This window comes from Hemiscyllium ocellatum, chromosome 20 (assembly GCF_020745735.1).
Source record: "Hemiscyllium ocellatum isolate sHemOce1 chromosome 20, sHemOce1.pat.X.cur, whole genome shotgun sequence".
Taxonomy (NCBI): domain Eukaryota; kingdom Metazoa; phylum Chordata; class Chondrichthyes; order Orectolobiformes; family Hemiscylliidae; genus Hemiscyllium; species Hemiscyllium ocellatum.
The window spans coordinates 42,751,297-42,771,647 of NC_083420.1; the positions used below are offsets into that span (position 1 = coordinate 42,751,297).

General features: G+C 42.6%; 1 protein-coding gene across 7 annotated transcripts in view; it reads left to right on the forward strand.

The window, feature by feature from the left end:
* Window positions 1-751: 751 nt before the first annotated feature.
* The window catches only part of shmt1 (serine hydroxymethyltransferase 1 (soluble)), a 39,205-nt gene continuing 19,605 nt past the window's right edge, over window positions 752-20,351 (forward strand). For 2 of the 7 annotated variants that reach the window (XM_060840793.1, XM_060840800.1), the window contains exons 1-5: window positions 752-777; window positions 8,355-8,471; window positions 15,856-16,001; window positions 17,710-17,825; window positions 19,028-19,188. In XM_060840793.1, coding sequence (XP_060696776.1) covers window positions 8,385-8,471; window positions 15,856-16,001; window positions 17,710-17,825; window positions 19,028-19,188 — 510 coding nt within the window. In that variant the 5' untranslated portion in view covers window positions 752-777; window positions 8,355-8,384. Of the gene's footprint in view, window positions 778-808; window positions 909-8,351; window positions 8,472-15,855; window positions 16,002-17,709; window positions 17,826-19,027; window positions 19,189-20,351 lie in introns of those variants that run through there. The other 5 variants (XM_060840799.1, XM_060840794.1, XM_060840798.1 and 2 more) reach the window with 5 other exon arrangements.

The window sequence follows — 20,351 nt, forward strand, 5'->3', positions numbered from 1 at the left end:
AGTGTGGCATCACCCACCACCCTTTCAGCTCCCTTCCCCCTCCACATTCCTGATGGAAGGGGTTATGCCCAAACGACTCTCTTGCTCCTGGGTTGCTGCCTGACCTGCAGTGTCTTTCCAGCTCCACGCTTTTTTTTTGACTCCCTCTCTGATTGGCTGCAGAGGTGAACAGATCCCTCTCTCATTGGCTTCAGACATGGATGGTATTCCCCTCCCCCTCTGATTGGCTGCAGCGTAAAACTGTTCTCCCCGCCCCCCACCACCTTCTCTGTTTGTTGTAAGAGGGTGTACAGCACACCCCCTCTCTGATTGGCTCCAGCGTGTGGACAGCACACACCCCTCTCTGAATGGCTCCAGCGTGTGGACAGTTACACCCTCTCTCTCTCTGATTGGCTGCAGGGATGGACCGTCCAGCCCTCTCTCATTGGCTGCAGGGGAGATCGGCCCCTTTCCTGATTCGCTGCAACGGTGAACTGCCCCCTCCGTGATTGGCTGTAGTGGTTATCTGCCCCCTACAGGCTGCAGGAGCGAACAGCCCCCTGTCGGACTTGGGCTGAGAGGGTGCACGGCACATCTGCTCTCTGACTGGTTGCAGCTGAGACCAGTCCTTTCTCTGATTGGCTGATTGTGGACGGAGCCCCTTTTCCTATTGGCTGTTGGGTAGCATCACTGCGCTTCTGCGATTGGTCGGTGTTGAAGGCGCGTGGCCACTGATTGGGCGGTATGAGTCGGCGCTGATTGGTGGCGGTTGAGCGGCTCTGGGTCCTCGCGTGGAGGGTGAGTTGGTGTCGGAATTGGCGGCGGGACCGTTACTCCCCTTCCCCCACATTCGCGCGCGCCTGCTGGGCCCCGGGACTTTGAGACGGTACCCACCGCGGTTAGTGCTTCATGAGGGGCTGAACGTTCCGGTGAATGAATTGTTCTTCGAGTAAAGGCAGGCGGCAGCCGGTAGTGATGGTGAATAGTTCACTGTCCGACTTGAAGCAGCTGGATTTTCCTCCGGCGCCAGAGACTTCAATCTCCAAAACTGGACCATTGAGCGCCAGCAGTCAGGCAGGGCATTCCCTCTTGTGTGTCTCACTCAAACCTCAGAGAGAAAGTTCAACAACCTGAAGGGTCTGGACAGTGCAGATGGGGAGAAAGTGCTGGTGGGGAGGTCAAAGGTCGAGAACCATTGCTAAATTGGCCACAGTAAATTGTCCATCATTCAGGGGAAATGCAGTGCAATAGGTTGGGGAATGGGTCGGTGTGGACTTGTTGGACCAAATGTCCTGTTTCCACACTGTATGGGTCCATGATGCCGACTAGACGCTCCAGCTACAAGATCAGCAGCAGCATGACATGGCGCAAAGCCCTGCTCCAACCACGGGGCGAATGTGAGGACTGCAGATGCTGGAGATCAGAGTCGAGAGTGTGGCGCTGGAAAAGCACAGCAGGTCAGGCAGCATCCGAGGAGCAGGAGAATTGACGTTTCGGGAGAAAGCCCTTCATCAGGATGCTGCCTGACCTGCTGTGCTTTTCCAGTGCCACACTGTTGACCCTGCTGTAATCACATTGAGTGTTCAGGATGTGGTTTGCACAATCTGAAAGTGGAAGATTCAACTTCATCATTCACATGGAAACCAGTTAGAGTATCTGGAAAGGAACAAATAATTGTGTTGGGCCGTAGGGATCTTAAAGGGTGGGTGGGGTTTGACGCTTAGTGAATCCCTCTTGCAAAGGGCCAGCACAAACATGACCAGCTGAATGGCCTCCTGTGCTGTAACCTATCTACATTTCACTCAACTACAATACCTGATGTTGTAGGGTGGCTATTTTCTAATCTAAATCCAGGGCGATACAGCTCTACAGCTACAAATGGCATCCGATGATCGCAGAGTGCATTCTGTCATCGTCACTTTGGTGGTCAGCAGCCCTGACGACTCCCAAGATTTTAGTTACAGATCCATTTCTTCTTCAACCAAATTTCACAGAAATTATTGCGCACAATCTGGAGGTTTTCCAAAAATAGGGTGAGGTGAAAAATTTTGAAAATGAGCAGCATGAGGCGAGTGTTGACACAAGACAACCTCAGTATAAGTTGAAGTTGTTCAGTGAGCATGTCTTTCTAGTGTTTTAAATTTGGATACTGACATATCTCCCACCTGATTGCCAGACACATCTGTTCACTTTAGTGCCAACCACAGGTTGGATGAAGATAACCTGACTTCTAATTTGAGTCATACAGTCATAGAGATGTACGGCATGGATTCCTGAAGAAGGGGTTATGCCCAAAACGCCGATTCTCCTGTTCCTGGGATGCTGCCTGGCCTGCTGTGTTTTTCCAGCACCACACTTTTCAACTCCTAATTTGAGTCCTACATTTAGTGTTTTTATTGAGGAGTGGATTTTGTGACTTTGGCACTCTCCTGGGGGCATTATTTGGCCAAAGCCATGATTGTTCAATCAGAACCTGTTCTTAGAAATCAGGAATGTATAGTTTGCTGATAAAATATACACCCCCCCTATCCAAAGTCAGAAATCTGAAAAAAAAAGCAAAAGTCCAGGGTCATTAGGAAAACAAATCTGTTTTGCTGGCTGTGGAACTTTGTTGCAATGTCTGGTGGTGAATCAGGATAATTCACCAGCTTTCAAATATCTTGGAAAGTTCCAAGGAGGTGATAATATGCAATTAAAAGTACAGGGTTGTTCCCAATTTAAATGGATGTCAAAGTGAGAATAGAATTGATGCTAGTATTAATACTGTGTACGATAAAATAGTGGACAATCCTTACTATGTAATTTACTTTCAAAGATAGGCAACAAAACCAGAAACTGCAGCAGGAACTCAGCAGGTTCTGGCAACATCTGTGGAATTCATGTGGGGAGTATTGGGAATGGAGGAGGAGTTAACCAGAGTGTCCTGGAGAGAATAGTCATAGAGATGTACAGCATGGAAACAGACCCTTTGGTCCAACCCGTCCTTGCCGACCAGATATCCCAATCCAAACTAGTCCCTCCTACCAGCACTCAGCCCATATCCCTCCAAACCCTTCCTATTCATATACATTTTCAAATGCCTTTTAAATGTTGCAATTGTACCAGCCTCCACCACTTCCTCTGGCAGCTCATTACATATATGCACCACCCTCTGTGTGAAAAGTTGTCCCTGAGGTCTCTTTTATATCTTTCCCCTATCACTCTAAACCTATTCCCTCTGGTTCTGGATTACCCCACCTCAGCAAAAAGATTTTGTCCATTGATCCTATCCATGACCTTCATGGTCTGAGAAACCTCAATAAGGTCACCCCTCAACCTCTGACGTTTCAGGGAAAACAGCTCCAGCCTATTCAATCTCTCCCTATAGCTCACATCCTCCATCCTGGCGCCATCCTTGTAAATATTTTCTGAACCCTTTCAAGTTTTGCAACATCTTTCCACTAGGAAGGAGACCAGAATTACACGCAGTATTCCAAAAGTGGCCAAACCAATGTCCTGTACAGTCGCAACGTGACCTCCCAACTCCTGTACTCAGTACTGTGACCAATAAAGGAAAGCATACCAAATGCTTTCCTCATTACCCTATCTACCTGCGACTCCACTTTCAAGGAGCTATGAACCTGCACTCTAAGGTCTCTTTGTTCAGCAACACTCCCTAGGACCTACCAGTAAGTGTATAAGTCCTGCTAAGATTTGCTTTCCCAAAATGCAGCATCTCGCATTTATCTGAATTAAACTCCATCTGCTACTTCTCAGTCCATTGGCCCATCTGATCAAGATCCTATTGTAATCTGAGGGAACCTTCTTCACTGTCCACAACACCTCCAATTTTGGTGTCATCTGCAAACTTACTAACTGTTCCTCTTATGTTCACATTCAATTAATTTATATAAATGATGAAAAGTAGTGGACCCAGCACCAATCCCTGTGGCACTCCACTGGACAAAAGCTTCCAGCCTGAAAAACAACCCTCCACTATCTCTTCCCCCCCCCCCGCCCCCCGTCTTCTACCTTTGAGTCAGTTCTGTATCCAAATGGCTAGTTCTGCCAGTATTCCATAAGATCTAACCTTGCTAACTTTGTCAAATGGCTTATTGAAGTCCATAGAAATGATGTCTACTGCTCTGCCCTCATCAATCCTCTGTTACCTTTTCAAAAAAAACAAGTTTGTAAGACATGATTTCCCATGTACATAGCCATGTTGACCATCCCTAATCAGTTCTTGCCTTTCCAAATACACCCAAGTCCTGTTCCTCAGGATTCCTTCCAACAATGTGCCCACCACCGACGTCAGGCTCACTGGGCTGTCGTTCCCTGGCTTGTCCTTACCACCTTTCTTAAATAGTGGTACCACATTAGCTAACCTCCAGTCTTCCTTCTTTTTCTTAACCAAACCCTTAATATCTCTAGTCATCCAGCATTCCCTATACCTACCAGCCTTTCCTTTCACCCAACTAGAATATAGTGTCTCTGGACTCTCATTATCTCACTTCTGAAGACTTCCCATTTTCCGGCCATCCCTTTACCTGCGAACATCTTCCTCCAATCAGTTTTTGAAAGTTCTTGCCTAATACCATTAAAATTAGCCTTCCTCCAATTTAGATCTTCAACTTTTAGATCTGGTCTATCCTTTACCATCACTATTTTAAAACTAATAGAATTATGGTCGCTCTCCCCAAAGTGCTTCCCCACTGACACCTCAGTCACCTGCCCTGCCTTATTTCCCAAGAGTAGGTCAAGTTTTGCATCTTCTATAGTAAGTACATCCACATACTGAATCAGACGATTTTCTTGTACATACTTAACAAATTCCTCTCCATCTATACTCTTAACAGTATGGTAGTCCCAGTCTATGTTTGGAAAGTTGAAATCTCCTACCATATCCACCCTATTATTCTTACAGATAACTGAAATCTCCTTACACATTTGTTTCTCAATTTCTTGCTGACTGTTAATGGGTCTATCACACAATCCAAACAAGGTGATCATCCCTTTCTTATTTGTAAGTTCCACCCTGGATGTATTTGCAGGAATATCCTCAGTCAGTACAGCTGTAACGCTATCCCTTATCAAAACTGCCACTCCCCCTCCTCTCTTGCCTTCCTTTCTATCCTTCCTGTAGCATTTGTAACCTGGAACATTAAGCTGCCAGTCCTGTTCATTCCTGAGCCACATTTCTCTAATTGCTATGATATCCCAGTCCCATGTTCCTAACCATGCCTTGAATTCATCTGCCTGCCTTGTTAGGCCTCTTGCACTGAAATATATTCAGTTAAATTTATCAATCACACCTTGTTCTCTGCTTTGTCCCTGCCTGCCTTGACTGTTTGACTTGCTTCTTTTCTCAACTGTACCAGTCTCAGATTGATGTCTTTTCTCACTATCTCCTTGGGTCCCACGCCCACCTTACTAGTTTAAATCCTCCCGAACAGCTCCAGCAAATCTCCCTGCTAGTATATTAGTCCCCTTCCAATCCAGGTGCAATCCATCCTTCTTGTACTGGTCACTTCTACCACAGAAGAGATTGCAGTGAACTAAAAATGTGAATCCTTCTCCCATACACCAGCTACTCAGCCATGTATTCATCTGCTCTATCCTCCTATTCCTACCATCACTAGCTTGCAGCACCAGGAGTAATCCAGATATTACTACCCTTGAGGACCTTTTTAAATTCCTGCCAAACCTTCTATATTCTCCCTTCAGAATCTCATCCTTTTCCCTTCCTATCTCATTGGTTCCAATGTATGTAATAACATCCTGGTCCCTCACCCCTTTGAGAACATTCTGTACCCTGTCTGAGATATCCTTGAACCTGGCACCAGGGAGGCAACACACCATTCTGATTTTTCGCTGCTGGCTACGTCCGTCTGTGCCTCTGACTAGAGAGTCCCTTAACACAAGCGAATGCTTGGAACCCGACATACCCCTCATCGCATTAGAGCCTGTCTTGATTTCAGAAACTCAGCTGTTAGTGCTACATTCCCTGAGAATCCATCACCCCCTACATTTTCCGAAACAACATACTTGTTTGAAGTGGGGATAGCCACAGAAGATTCCTGCACTATGTGCCTGCCTCTCTTACCTTTCGTGGAGTTAACCCATCTATGTGACTGTATCTGCAGCTTTTCTCTCTTCCTATAACTGCCATCCATCACATCCCCTTGGTCTTGTAAATTCCTCATTGCCTCTAACTGTTGCTCCAAACGAATCATTTGATCTGATAGGATTTGCAACTAATGGCATTTATTGCAGATGTAATCCTCAGAAACACGTAAACTCTTCCTAAACTTCCACATCCAACAAAAAGAACATATCACTCTACTAAAGTGAATTTTTGCTTCTTCCAATCTACAGACCCAGAATATAACACCGTCTTATTGCTCTACAAAACATTGCTGCAGGCTAACTTAATACTTATGCCTTCAGAGACAAATCTCAATAAAACATATAATCAAGAAAGAGCCCACTCTACTCACTATTGTAAATTTACAGCAAGGCTGTACTTAAAACTATTCACTTATCTGTTTCTGTTCTGTGACCTCTCCCAAACAGGTTCCTCCAAGATCAGTTGTGAATTTCACTTTGTTAAGTCTTCTTGGACATACTCCGATGTCCAGCGATACATGAATTCAAGCAGCAAAGACAGTAACTGTGCAGGTTCACTGCTCTGTCAGTTAGCAGTATGGGTTTCTTTCTCACTCTTTCTTCTGCACTGACCACGTACAGCCTATTGTCTGTCCTTCTCCCTTTTAAAAGTGCCGTTGTTTTGACTCTTTTTTTTTCCTCCAAATTTCCAAAACAATGCAATAGCATATAAAACAATAATTGCTGCTCCTGGAATTCGAGGAAACCTCCAACACCTAAAATACCCCAAAAAAGGAGCAGCCTGTTAAAGCCAGAAATTTTTCCTGTCCTCCATCTTGGATTACCCAGAAATGTGAGGATTGATTTTTGCATTGCGGATCTGTCCTGTTGGTAGAAGAATGGAGGGAAAGTTTTTGGAGGGAGTTGAAAATTAAAAGTGTGTGTGCTGGGAAGGTAGGATGAACTTCATGTGTTCCAGCTAATCCCTCCAAACTCTAGAGCTGAACCTCCTCTCTGTTGTGAGTGCTGTTAGTAAAACTATGTATCCGTGGCTTGGTGCAGTGTGACATCTTACACCAGCTGGGGAGGATGGGTTTGAGCACTGAAACAAAGCGTGCTTTTGTTCCAAATGTCAATTGGACAATATGTCAGATGATTGAGCTATAATTGCTACTTTGTTGTCAGTGAATGAAACTAGATTTGGAGGAAACAACTGAGCTTGAATATTTTAGCTGGTGAGTTTATGCAAAACCTGAAGTTTACATTTGTTATAAATCTGCATTGTGGCCTCTTGTATTTATTGAAGTGGCACTTCCTTTGTAGAGACAATGAAATGTTTGGACTTGTCATTCTTCAAACTCTGGCCTCTTGTGCATCCTGTCTTTCTTTGTCTCATGATTGGCAGCTATGTCTGCAGCTACGCAAGCCATAACTAGTTGCTTCTTAAAGCCATCTTGACCAGACTTTTGGTCAGCTGTCCTTGTGTGGCTGGTTGTCAGATCTTTGTTTGATTACACTTCTCCTATGACAACAACAATTTAGATTTAAATCGCATCTTAATTGCAGCAAGACGGGCCAAAGCATTTTGCAGGAGCATTATCAAAATTTGAAACTGAGCCACATGCGATATTAGATAGGTGACCAAAAACCTGGTGAAAGTGATAGATTTTAAGGCCTATCTTAAAAGGGGGAGTGGTATAGAGGTTTTAAGACAGAATTCCAGAGCTTTAGGGCCTTTGCAGCTGAAAATGTCTACCAACAGCAAAGTGACTAAAATCATGATGTTAAAGAGCCTAGATTTGTAAATATCACAGAGGATTACAGAGCCAAAGCAGTTACTGAATTTGTTTCTGAAGAAGGGTCACTGGACCTAAAATGCTAACTGTTTTTTTTCCACAGATCTCGCCAGGCCTGCTGAGTTTCTCCAGCAATTTCTGTTTTTTGCTTCAGATTTCCAGCATCCACAGTCTTTATTGTAGGGAAACCAAGCGTTATTGTTAATTATTTGCAGTGCACTGGCACTGAAAGAAGGGTCAAATGACCTCTTTCTATGTTATAGACCTTGACAATCTAGGAAGGGCATCAGTAAACGTTATTTTAGAGTTATTGTGCAACTATTGCAACAGCAAACAAACCTGAACCTTCACAAACAATCTGTAAATGATTATACAAGATTGTTGAAACATTGTTTAGAGTGGCGATTAAACAATTTAGAGAACCTTGGTTGTTAGTTGACATAAGTTCCAGGCGTCATCATTACTCTCGTGCAATTTTAATTTTTGTTGCAGCAGAAATCCTTACTGGAAAAAGGCTTTTCAGTTATGGCAAATATCATTGGTAACACCTCAGCCAGGTGGGAAACTCATACTGCAATGCTGGTGGAACCCCTCAGTACCAATGATCCAGAGGTATGTCAGAAAACAAAATTATCTTGTCAATTTTTCTTTATGAAGTGATTTGTTTCTCAAAACCAGTTAGTGGGCTAAGCCTTGCCCTAGTACCAGTATAACGCAGTACAGACTCAAAAGTCATTCGCCACCAGAGTTTAAAGGTTAAAACTATGAGAAAATGCTAAACAGGCTGGCCTTTCTCTAGAAATCAGAAATCTGAGAAGTGACTTGTTACAGATCTTTGACCTTGTGAAGAGATTCCTTAGAATAGACATAGAGAAAGGGAGTAGGGATAGCCCTAGTAACTATAGGCCAGTGAGTCTGACTTCAGTGGTGGGCAAAGTCTTAGAGAGAATGGTAAGGGATAAGATTTATGAACATCTGGGTAGGAATAACGTGATCAGGGATAGCCAGCATGGTTTTGTGAAGGGCAGGTCGTGCCTCACAAACCTTATTGAGTTCTTTGAGAAGGTGACTATGGAAGTGGATGAGGGTAAAGCAGTAGATGTTGTGTATATGGATTTTAGTAAGGCGTTCGATAAGGTTCCCCATGGTAGGCTAATGCTAAAACTTCGGAGGTATGGCATTGAGGATACATTAGAGGTTTGGATTAGGAATTGGCTGGCTGGAAGGAGACAGAGGGTAGTAGTTGATGGATTATGTTCATCTTGGAGCGCAGTTACTAGCGGTGTACCACAAGGATCTGTTTTGGGACCATTGCTTTTTGTTATCTTTATAAATGATCTCGAGGAAGGACTTGAAAGCTGGGTAAGCAAGTTTGCGGATGACACGAAAGTCGGTGGAGTTGTGGATAGTGAGGAAGGAAGTGGTAGGTTACAGCGGGATATAGATAAGTTGCAGAGCTGGGCGGAAATGTGGCAAATGGAATTCAATGTAGCTAAGTGCGAAGTCGTTCACTTTGGTAGGAATAACAAGATGATGGATTACTGGGCTAATGGTAGGCTACTTGGTAGTGTGGATGAGCAGAGGGATCTTGGTGTCTATGTACACAGATCTCTGAAAGTTGCCACCCAGGTAAATAGTGCTGTGAGGAAGGCATATGGTGTACTGGGCTTTATTGGCAGAGGAATTGAGTTCCGGAGTCCTGAGGTCATGTTGCAGTTGTATAAGACTCTGGTGAGGCCTCATCTGGAGTATTGTGTGCAGTTTTGGTCGCCATACTATAGGAAGGATGTGGAAGCTTTAGAACGAGTGCAGAGGAGGTTTACCAGGATGTTGCCTGGAATGGTAGGAAAATCTTATGAGGAAAGGCTGAGGCACTTGGGGCTGTTCTCATTGGAGAAGAGAAGGTTTAGGGGAGATCTGATAGAAGTGTATAAGATGATTAGGGGTTTAGATAGGGTAGATACTAAGAACCTTTTACCGCTAATGGAGTCAGGTGTTACTAGGGGACATAGCTTTAAATTAAGGGGTGGTAGGTATAGGACAGATGTTAGGGGTAGATTCTTCACACAGCGGGTTGTGAGTTCATGGAATGCCCTGCCCGTATCAGTGGTGAACTCTCCTTCTTTATGTTCATTTAAGCGGGCATTGGATAGGCATTTGGAAGTTATTGGGCTAGTATAGGTTAGGTAGGACTCGGTCGGCGCAACATCGAGGGCCGAAGGGCCTGTACTGCGCTGTATCCTTCTATGTTCTATGTTCTATGTTCTAAGATGTTTCCAGTTATGGGTGTATTTGGAAAAATAACTGTTAAATTCAGTAAAGAATTCAGGAGAGACTTTTTTTTCCCAAAAAGCTGATACAGAATAGAACTTGTTACCACAAGGAGTAGTTGAGACTAAATAATGTTGATACATTTAAGGAGAAATTAGATAATCACATGAAGGAGAAAGGAATAAACAAAGTTCTGAAGAGGATCTGAATTAGAGTAGAAGGAAGCTTGCATGGACCATAAATAGCAGCATGGACTAGTTGGGATGAATGACCTGTTTCTGTGCAGTATATTCTGTGAAACATAGAGTAGATGGGACCTTAAACTAACAAGAGTGGTGAAGGGTAGAAATATTCAAATCAAGGTAAATTCAGGTGCCCTAAGAGTAAAAACAAGACTAAGGAGCAAGAATGTGATTTGGGTAAAATCTCACAAGTTGTGTCAGAAAGGTTAAACCATGATGATAGGACATTGGTGATAATACTATATAATGTAAACGAGTAAAAAATTACATTTGATGGTACCTGTGTCTAATGGAAGGTGCATTCATTGCAAGATAGATGAATTGATGGCAAAAAAAAAGCAAGAAATAAAAAACCAGCTAGCCTGACATTTGCAGTATAGAAAATGCTAGATGCCATCATAAAAAGGATAGAATAGAGTCAATATGGATTTACAAAAGGTAAATCCATTTTTGACAAAAATACTTGAATTTTTCAAGGATATGACTTGTAGAGTTGATAAAGGAAAGCCAATGCATGTGGTTTACTTGGACTTTCAGAAGGCTTTTGATAAGATAAGACGTAGAGATTGGCATATAAAATTGAAGTGCATAGGATTGGGGATAGTGTACTAACATGAACAGAGAACTGGTTGACAGACAGGAAGAAAGGAGTAGCAAGAAGCAGGTTATTTTCTGGATGGCAACCAGTGACAGCTCACATACCACAGGGATCAGTGCTTTGACTCTAGCCATTTGCAATATGTATCAATGATTTAGATGAGCGAATTAAATTAAATAACTCCAAGTTTACAGACAATACAAAGTTGGCTGGGATGGTGAGTTAGATGCAGCCTTGCTTTGGTGTGATTTGGTCAATTTGAGCGAGTGGACAAATGTATGACAGATACAATATAATATGGATAAACGTGAGATAACAAAAACAGGGAGGCAGATTATTATCTGAATGGTGATCGATTGGGTAAGGGGTTGATGCAAAGAGACTGGGTGTCCTGTACACCAACAGTTGAAAGTAACATGCAGGTGAAGCAGGAAATGAAGAAAGCAAGTGGTATGTTGGCCTTTATAGCAAAGGGGCCTGCAATTATGCAGGGCATTGGTGAGACTAAAACTGGAGTATTGTGTGCAGTTTTGGATCTCCTTATCTGAGGAAGGATGTTCATCCTTCGGAGGTAGTATCATGAAAATTAACCAGACTGATTCTTGGGATGGCAGCAGTAATGTATGGGAAGAGAGTGGATCAGTTAGGACGATATATCAGTTTTGAAGAATGATGGGGAATCTCATAGAGAATGTCAAAATTGCTAACAGGACTAGATAGGTTAAACATAGGACGGATAGTCCCAGTGACAGGGGTGTTAACAGCCAGGAGTCACAGTTTAAGAATATGGGACACACCATTTTGGACTGAGGCAAGGAGAATTTCTTCAGAGAATGGTGCACCTGTGGAATTCTCTTCTGCAGAAAACATTTGTGGGCCAAAACATTGAATATTTTCAAGAAGGAATTAGATATAGTTCTAAGATCAAGAGGGATCAAAGGGCATGGAGAGAAAGCGGGTACAATGACGAACAGTTGTGATACTGAATGGTGGAGCAGGCTTGAAGGGCAGAATGGCCTACTCCTGCTCCCATGCACTATATTTAAATAATCTATTGGTGTTATTGACTCTAAGTAAATATATAAATAAGTAAGTAAATAAATAAACAAACAAACAAACTTAATACAAGGTGTGTGAGTTTTTAAAAAACTAGGAAAAATAGGAAAGGAGATTGTGGAGTAAAGGATCAGATGAGGCAGTGGATAAAAAAATATTTTGGTCCAGAAAATCCGGATACAGATAGTATAATTGGAATTAAGAAATTACAAATAGCAGAAAACATTGGCAGCTGTAGTTTATCAGTCTACTAACAGTAAAACGTTTCAGACAGTGTAAATCTGGAAAATAGAGGAGCGTGTGACAAGAGTTGTGTAATTATTGTGAAACACTTAGTTTTCACCTAAACTGAACAAACTACAATGGAAAATAGTAGTTTGGAGTCATGAGTTATGGAATGCATGCAAGACACAGTGTCACCCTCACCAATTTGTCAACCTCACAGTCGTTTGTCGCTTGGCTGCGTGTTAATTGGCTAAGGGTGGAACTTCTAACTCCATTTGGACACAAAATCTTATCTTAGCCACTGGTCATGTGAATAGCTAGCAGATCTATAATCCCAGGTTCGAGCGTTGGAATTTCAGCCAGTCCCCAGATTGTAAGAACTAATGCTGGCCAAACTGAAGGCAGGTTCAGGGTACTCGCAGAGTCTGGCTGACAGCCCCAGTGAGGAAGTTGGAGGTGCTGAATGTGTGAGGCTAGGGGAAAAGATTAAAGCAATATGCCCCTGGCGAATGCCACCAGTCGGAACACAGGTCTTGGAAGGAGCTACCATCCTTGCCGATGCAGCTGAAACTGCTGGACAACCCACTTGATGTGAACCTCTCTCATACGGTAGGAATAGCAGGGGTGGGTGGAGACACCCAAGTGCCCATCATTTGACTACTTAAGGGCCTTAATTGGCCTAAGGGTGAATGGGTTACCTAGGCCTCCACCTCCCCATGTGAAAAGGGACATAAGTCAGTAGTGCGCAGTTAAACAGCGGCAGGCTGAGTGCTGAATTTTGTGAGCCCTGTACTTTTAAACCCACTGATGGGGTGCTGTAATGTTCTACCCAATCAGTAGAGGAACCTGCAAGGACAAATGGTTTTGCATCTATCATTGCATGATAAGTCATTTAAAATTTAAACGTGAAGATATTTCTTATGAATGTCTGGAATTTTCCACCCCATGAGAGTTGTGGAGGTAAGATCACTTCATTTAAAGAGGAGGAAGGTAGATTTTTGAGCTGGCAGGATATTGAGGATATTGAACTGTCATGAAAGAGAAGTTGAGGCCTGAGGTAAATCAGCCATGATCTTGTTGAATGGGGGGAATCAGATAGCCTACTCTTGCTCCCATTTCTTATGTTCCTATGAAATAATGTGCAAGGTTTTGGACAAAAGACTGGAGATTGGCACTAAATGCAGTGCAGAGACAATGTACCAAAGCCTCCTTGTGTGATGGAATACTCTCCGCTTGTCTGGATGAGTCCAACAACACTCAAGAAGCTTGACACGATCCACAGTCTACAAGTGGACAAAGCAGTCTGCTTGATTGGCAACACATCCATAAACATGCAATGCTTCCAGCACTGACACTCAATAACAGTAGTGTGTACTATTTATAAGATGCACTGCAGAAATTCACAAACATTCCTTTAGTGGCAACTTCCAAACACACAACCATTGTCATCTAGAAGGACAAGGGGAACTAATACGTGGGAACACCACCACCTGTATGATCCGTTCCAAGTCTCTCACCATCCTGACTTGGAAATATATCGCCTTTCTTTAAGTGTTACTAGGCCAAAGTGCCTTAGAAGCTGCCAAGCAGTTTGGACTAGCTAAGTGACTGGGCAACTCCCAAGGCTGTAGAATGGTCCCCATTGTTTGGAAGGTAATAGGTGTAACCCTAACTGTTCAAGAAAGAAGGGAGTGAAGATTTAGGAAAAGTTTGACCAGTTGTCTTGACATATTGTCTGGAGTTTGAAGAGTGAGACGCAAAAGTCTTATTGAATCGTAAAAAACTCTGAAGGGGCTTGATAGAGTAAAAGCTGAGACATTACTTTTGCTAACTAGTGAAACAAAAACAGGAGCATGGCCTTAGAAAAGGGGCTGATCACTTGGACTGAGATGAAGGTAAATTACTTCACTTCATAGAATCCACAGAATTCTCTACTCCAGAGGTTTAAGGATGCTATATCTTTGAAAATATTTATGACTGTGACAAGCAGACTTCCAGTGAGTAAGGGATATTTAGACTGAAGGGTGGATTTAAAGCTCATGATCAACCATCATCTTGTAGAATGGTAAAACAAGATTGACAGACTGGTCCTAATCTTGCTTCTTGTGTTTCCTATTTCTCACAAGTGGATGAAACACTATAATCTATTAATAAGGACACGGGAACACAGCATTAGACAAAGCACAATCTGATTAAACCAAGTCAGTATAGTTTTATGAAAGGGAAATTATGTTTGACAAATCTAATAGAGCTTTTTGAGAGTAGGGTAGATAAAAGGAACCAGTAGTTGTGGTACATTTGGATTCTTAAAGACAGGACAAAATTCCACAGAAGAGTTATTGCACGCCTTAAAGGCTCAAGTGATTGTGGTAATATATTAGCATGTATTGTAGATTGATGAACAGTCAGAAACAGGGAGTTGTAATAACCAGTCATTTTTGCGATGGCAGGTGTTAATTCATGAGTGCTGAAAGGTCAGCATTTGGACTTTCGTTATTTATTGTCTTTCTCAATGATTTGATGAAAGAACGAAGTGTAATATATCCAAGTTTGCTGATGATTCACAGTGAGTGAGGATATAAACTGTGCAGAGCATGCAAAGAGGATGCTGGGAGTTTTGGACCAGTTAAGAGATTGAACAAGAAGGAAGTGGATGGAGTATAATGTGCTTAGAGGATTGCAGAAACAGTTTTTTTTTAATAAGACTGGTAAATGATGCTTAGTGACAGGGGTGTCTATTCAAAAGAAACAAAAGTAACATGTAGGTACAAATAATTAGAACAATAAATGGTTTGCTAGCCTTCATTGCTAAGAGATTGAAGAAAGGAGGTTTCGTTAAAATTGTATAATGCTTTGGTGAGATCACATCTGGAATATTTTATACTGTTTTGGAACCCATCAGCTGAAAGAAGAATATACTTGTTTTAGAGGGAATTCAACAAAGGGGTTCTGTAGATTGTTTCTTGGAATGAGTGGAATACCCTATGTGAAGAGGTTGAGTAGAATGGACTGATGCTGTCTAGCTTGGAAGCCTGAGATTTATTGCATTCAGACAAAGTACTTTGAGGCAGGGGTGAAAAGCTACTTTGCCTTGCTGAGGTGTCAACAGTTATCATAATCAAACTATTTTGGACTGTGATGAGGAGAAATTTCTTCATTCAGAAGGTTGGGAATCTTTAAAATGATCTAACTCAGGCTCCTGTAAGTATTTAATTATTGAATTTAATAAATTTCAAAGCAGTAAGGGAACCAAGGAATGTGAGAGAGGGCAGGAAAGTGAGATTGAGGAAGAAGTTCATCTGTAAACTTATTGAATGATGGAATGGGCTCAAGGGGCCGAGTGGTCTACTGTTTCCATTTCATATGAACAGATGGCTTTAATTGGGTAAAGTGCCCAGGCTCAGGAATAGTCTATGGGAATGTGGTGGAGAAGAAAATTAGGTTGAATTCTAGCTCCTGATTGCTCGACTCAAGTGATCAATCCATGGAAGATTTATCATAGCTGGTGATGTGACCTTATTTCTGGAAAGGTTACTACCTCTTGACTTGTGCTGAGAAACAGCATTTATAATAGTTTTAAAAATCATTTATATTTCCCTGCCAGGTATATGACATCATCAAGAAGGAGAAGAGCCGTCAGAGACTTGGCTTGGAGCTCATTGCCTCTGAGAACTTTGCAAGCCGAGCTGTGTTGGAGGCTCTGGGCTCGTGCATGAATAACAAATATTCTGAGGGGTATCCTGGACAGAGGTATGAACTTGGTGCTCATCTTGCTTTGAATGACTGCATTATTTGTTCTGACATGTGACTGCACCAAACTGCACTTAAAAGTTAGAATGATACATTGGTGTGGCAGGAGTAATGTGTGTCAAATCCCCAGCTCTCCCAAATGCAATGGGACAGCAACAATTTACATTGATACATAGCATCATTTGACATTGCAATCCGTAACAAGGTGCATCAAAGGACATTATCAAAGATGCAGTGGGTTTATTTTATCTCATCTATATCACCTGTAACTTATTTAATTTGTCTGTTTTCAGTTTTCAGCACTTCCAATACCATAATGACTGCACTTCAAAAGTACAGATGTTAATGTAAAGTATTTTAGGATGTCCTGAGATCCTAACGGACACTATATAAATGCAAGAGTGTGGTGCTGGAAAAGCACAGCATCTGAGAAGCAGGAAAATCGAAGTTTCGGGCAAAAGCCCTTTCCAGCACCACACTCTTGACTTTAATCTCCATCATCTGCAGTACTCACTTTCACCTACTATATAAATGCAAATCAATTTATTTTCTTTTTGCTGCTCTCTAAATTAAACAGCAATAGCAATCGGGTTCTGAGCCTTTGAAGAGCTGACTACTCAATACTTGAAATAACTCCAGGAAGCCAGGTATCCTGCCACCAAGTCACGCTTTATTTACATGTACACAGTACACAGGCTCTAACCAGCTAGCTCAGAGTCAATGCGTAGAATCAAGAGACTCTCTGTATCTCCTGTTTATATCTCTCAGCCAGAACTCCCTGATTGGCCCAGGTTAACAACACCAATCAAGGATCTCACATTAATATTGCCTTCAGTTAAACCTGATTCAATCATTGAACTAATTCTAGTTCTGTGTTTTCTGAACCTAGTGAAATCATTATTAAGCACAGCTAACAGTGGCAAGAACTCACCAGATCTGATTTGTTGAGGTGTTTTTATTTCACCAGATGTTTGGATGCTGTTTATGGGAAGCGTGTCATTAGTCACTTCTTTTTACGTAGGATGCTTGGGGAGGGATGGAGTGCGTGTTGTTCAGGAAGGACCATGTAATAAAGGAACAATGAATGCAAACAGGACTCAAGTGACTCCTGTAGTTCATCAGATTGTTTGTATGCCGTTGGTTTTATGGGCTTGAGAGGTCTACAATTCCTGAAAGTCAGTCATTGTTTGGAATGCAGCCAAAGTAATGGCTCTTTTGTGGAGCAGATTCTGGGTAGTTTTTTTAAAAATCCTTCATCTGAAAAAAATCATGATTTCTCCCTCTCTATCCTGGTCCCAATTGTCATCTCTGTCATCATTCACTTGAGGAATAGAAGCTCCTTGGTGCAAATAAGTGGAGGCTATTCAATCCCTTGAGTCTGTTCTGCCATTCAGCTAGTTCTTGATTAGTCTGCATCTTAAATCTATTTATCTGCTTTTGTCCCTCTTGCTTAATGCTCTTACACAACAAAAAAAAACTAGGTCTTAATCCAATTCAGCAGATTTGCAAGGGGTGAAAGGCCCAGATTTCCACTGTCCTTTGTGTGAAGAAGGGATAAAAGTGCAAACTAAGATGTGCCATGACTCCAATCATCTACACTGCTCCTCCAGCGGCATTGAAAGGAAGCATTTACTATTCTCTGCCAGGTCATTTTTAATTTGTTGGTCATGTGGCCTGTTCTGATGAAGTGACTGTCTGGTCTCTGTAGGTATTATGGTGGCACTGAGTTTGTAGATGAGTTGGAACGGCTGTGCCAGAAACGAGCATTGGATCTATACAACCTTGACCCAGAGAAATGGGGAGTCAATGTCCAGCCATATTCAGGTAAACTCTGCGAGTACAACTCATTCTTCCCCATAATGTTTCCATCATTTACTCAAGACAGTAGTTCATCCTGAGTCGAGAATGTGGTGCTGGAGAAGCACAGTAGGTCAGGCAGCATCTGAGAAGCAGGAGAATCGATGTTTCAAGCATAAGCTTTTCACCAGGAATGAGGCTTGTGGGCTGGGAGTGAGGGGTAGAGAGGTAAATGGGGGGGAAGGCAGCTGATAGTGTAATAGGTAGATGAAGGTAGGGGAGAAGGTGATAGGTCAGAGGGGAGGGTGGAACGGATAGGTGGGAAGGAAGATGGACAGGTATGACTGGTCATGAGGGTGGTGCCGAGTTAGAAGGTTGGATCTGGAATAAGGTGGGGGGAGGGGAAATGAGGAAACAGGTGAGGTCCACATTAATGCCATGTGGTTGGAGGGTCCTAAAACGGAAGATGAGTCGTTCCTCCACCAGGCGTCGGGTGGTTAGTGTTTGGCGATGGAGGAGGCCCAGTGCCTGCCAATCCTTGGCGGAGTGAGAGGGGGAATTAAAGTGTAACACAAGCCTCCTGTTGAAGGACCTTTGCCCAAAACGTCGATTCTCCTGCTCCTTGGATGCTGCTTGACCTGCTGTACTTTTCCAGCAACACACTCACGACTCACTTTCTCAATAGTTCATCAAAGATTCACAAGAGTCTTTGTTCTATATGTTTCTCTCAACATCAAATGTCAGCAGACTGTTCCACCAGGTGTGGAGCTGGGGCATTCTCATCTTGCCAAACTGGGCTGGCTTATGTCACTGGGCAGAGATATGGTTGCAGTATGACCTGTTTGATTCTTTGAAGTCAAGAGTGCTTTGTCAACATTTTTAGGTCTTTCTCCTGGACTTTCAGGAGGTGTTTAGAGGTATTCAAAGGGTGACAGAAATTTCCCTCACACTTTCTCTCCTTCCATCCTTCTTCCCTTCTCCTCTCCCTTCCCCTCCTTCCCTATGCCCCTCCCTGACGTCCACTCTCACTCATTCTCTCTCCCTGTCCCTCACCGTCTACCTCTCCCTCTCTCCCTCTCCCCCTTGCTCTCCCCCTCCTTCCCCTCTCTGCTCCTCACCCCCTATCCTTCCCTCTCCTTGTACCTGTCCTTCTACTTCATTCCACTCCTTCCCCCTCTGCCCCCCCCCCCCCCTCAACCTCGGTTTCCCTCTCTCCCTGGTCATGGCAGGTTCTCCAGCGAACTTTGCTGTTTACACAGCTCTCGTGGAGCCACATGGGAGAATCATGGGATTGGACCTTCCTGATGGTGGCCACTTGACCCATGGCTTCATGACTGAAAAGAAGAAAATTTCTGCCACGTCCATCTTCTTTGAGTCAATGCCATACAAGGTAAGAACATTTGAAAAATAACTCAGTATTGAATTAGCAGTTAATCCTTCACTGCCCTTTTGTTTGGGAGGCTATTTGGTTAATTGTGCTTGTGCCAACTTTTTGAACAACCTATTCACTGTGTACTGTCTTCCCAGTTTTATTCATAGATTTCTTTAACTTTCAATTATTCTTTTTAAGCTTACTTTTACTTCTCAATTTTCATCCTTCACCCTCTTCCAGCAGCCCATTCTAGATCATGATAAATAAGATGTGATACTTGCTTGTGTTGCATTATGACACATTGACATATGGAAATGTAACATTGTTGTGATTTCCTTCAAAAACTGTGGTTGAAAAAGTGATGGTTTCCACACATCATGCTGTCAACTTATTATCTTACAACTGTGGATATTTATTGAAGACCTGAGATCATTAGTCCCAACATGTCTATGCCAACTGAAACTGAATTGTCTAAGCTAATCCCTCTTCCCAGCTCTTGATCTGTAGATGTTGGTTTTGGCACTTCAAATCTATAACCTACATATTTTCATACCTGCCACATCTAGGCCCTTCATGGTTTTATACACTTAATTAATTTCTCTCCTCAGTCTCTCTGCTAAAAAGAAAGTAACCAGTTTATCCAACCTTTCTTCATTGCAAAAATTCTCCACTCTTGGGAATATCTTCATAGATCTCTGCTGTACCCTCTTGACTGATCAGATCCTTCCTGTAGTGATCAGAAGTGTATACAGTACTCTAACTGTGGTCTAACTATTTAAGGTTCGAGCATGACCTCCTTGATTTTATATTTGGTAACTCTGTTAATAAAGAGCACAAGAAACAGGAATAATGACCAATTGGTTATCCAATCTTACTGTGGCATTTAATATGATCATGTTAACCTGAACTTGATCTTCCCACAACATCATCATATCCCTCAGTTCCCGTAGCAACCAAAACAAAACTATTGATTTCTGTCTTGAATAAATTCAATGATTGAGCATCCATACCTCTGGAATAGAGAATTCCAAAAATTCACAACAATTTGCGTGAACATATCTTTTGATCTCAGCCCGTTATAGTTAACTCCTAATTCTAAAATTGTTACCCCTCTTTCTTGACTGCTAAACAGCAGAAGCATCCTCTCAACGTCCACCTTGTGTTTGTTAAGAACTTGCTAT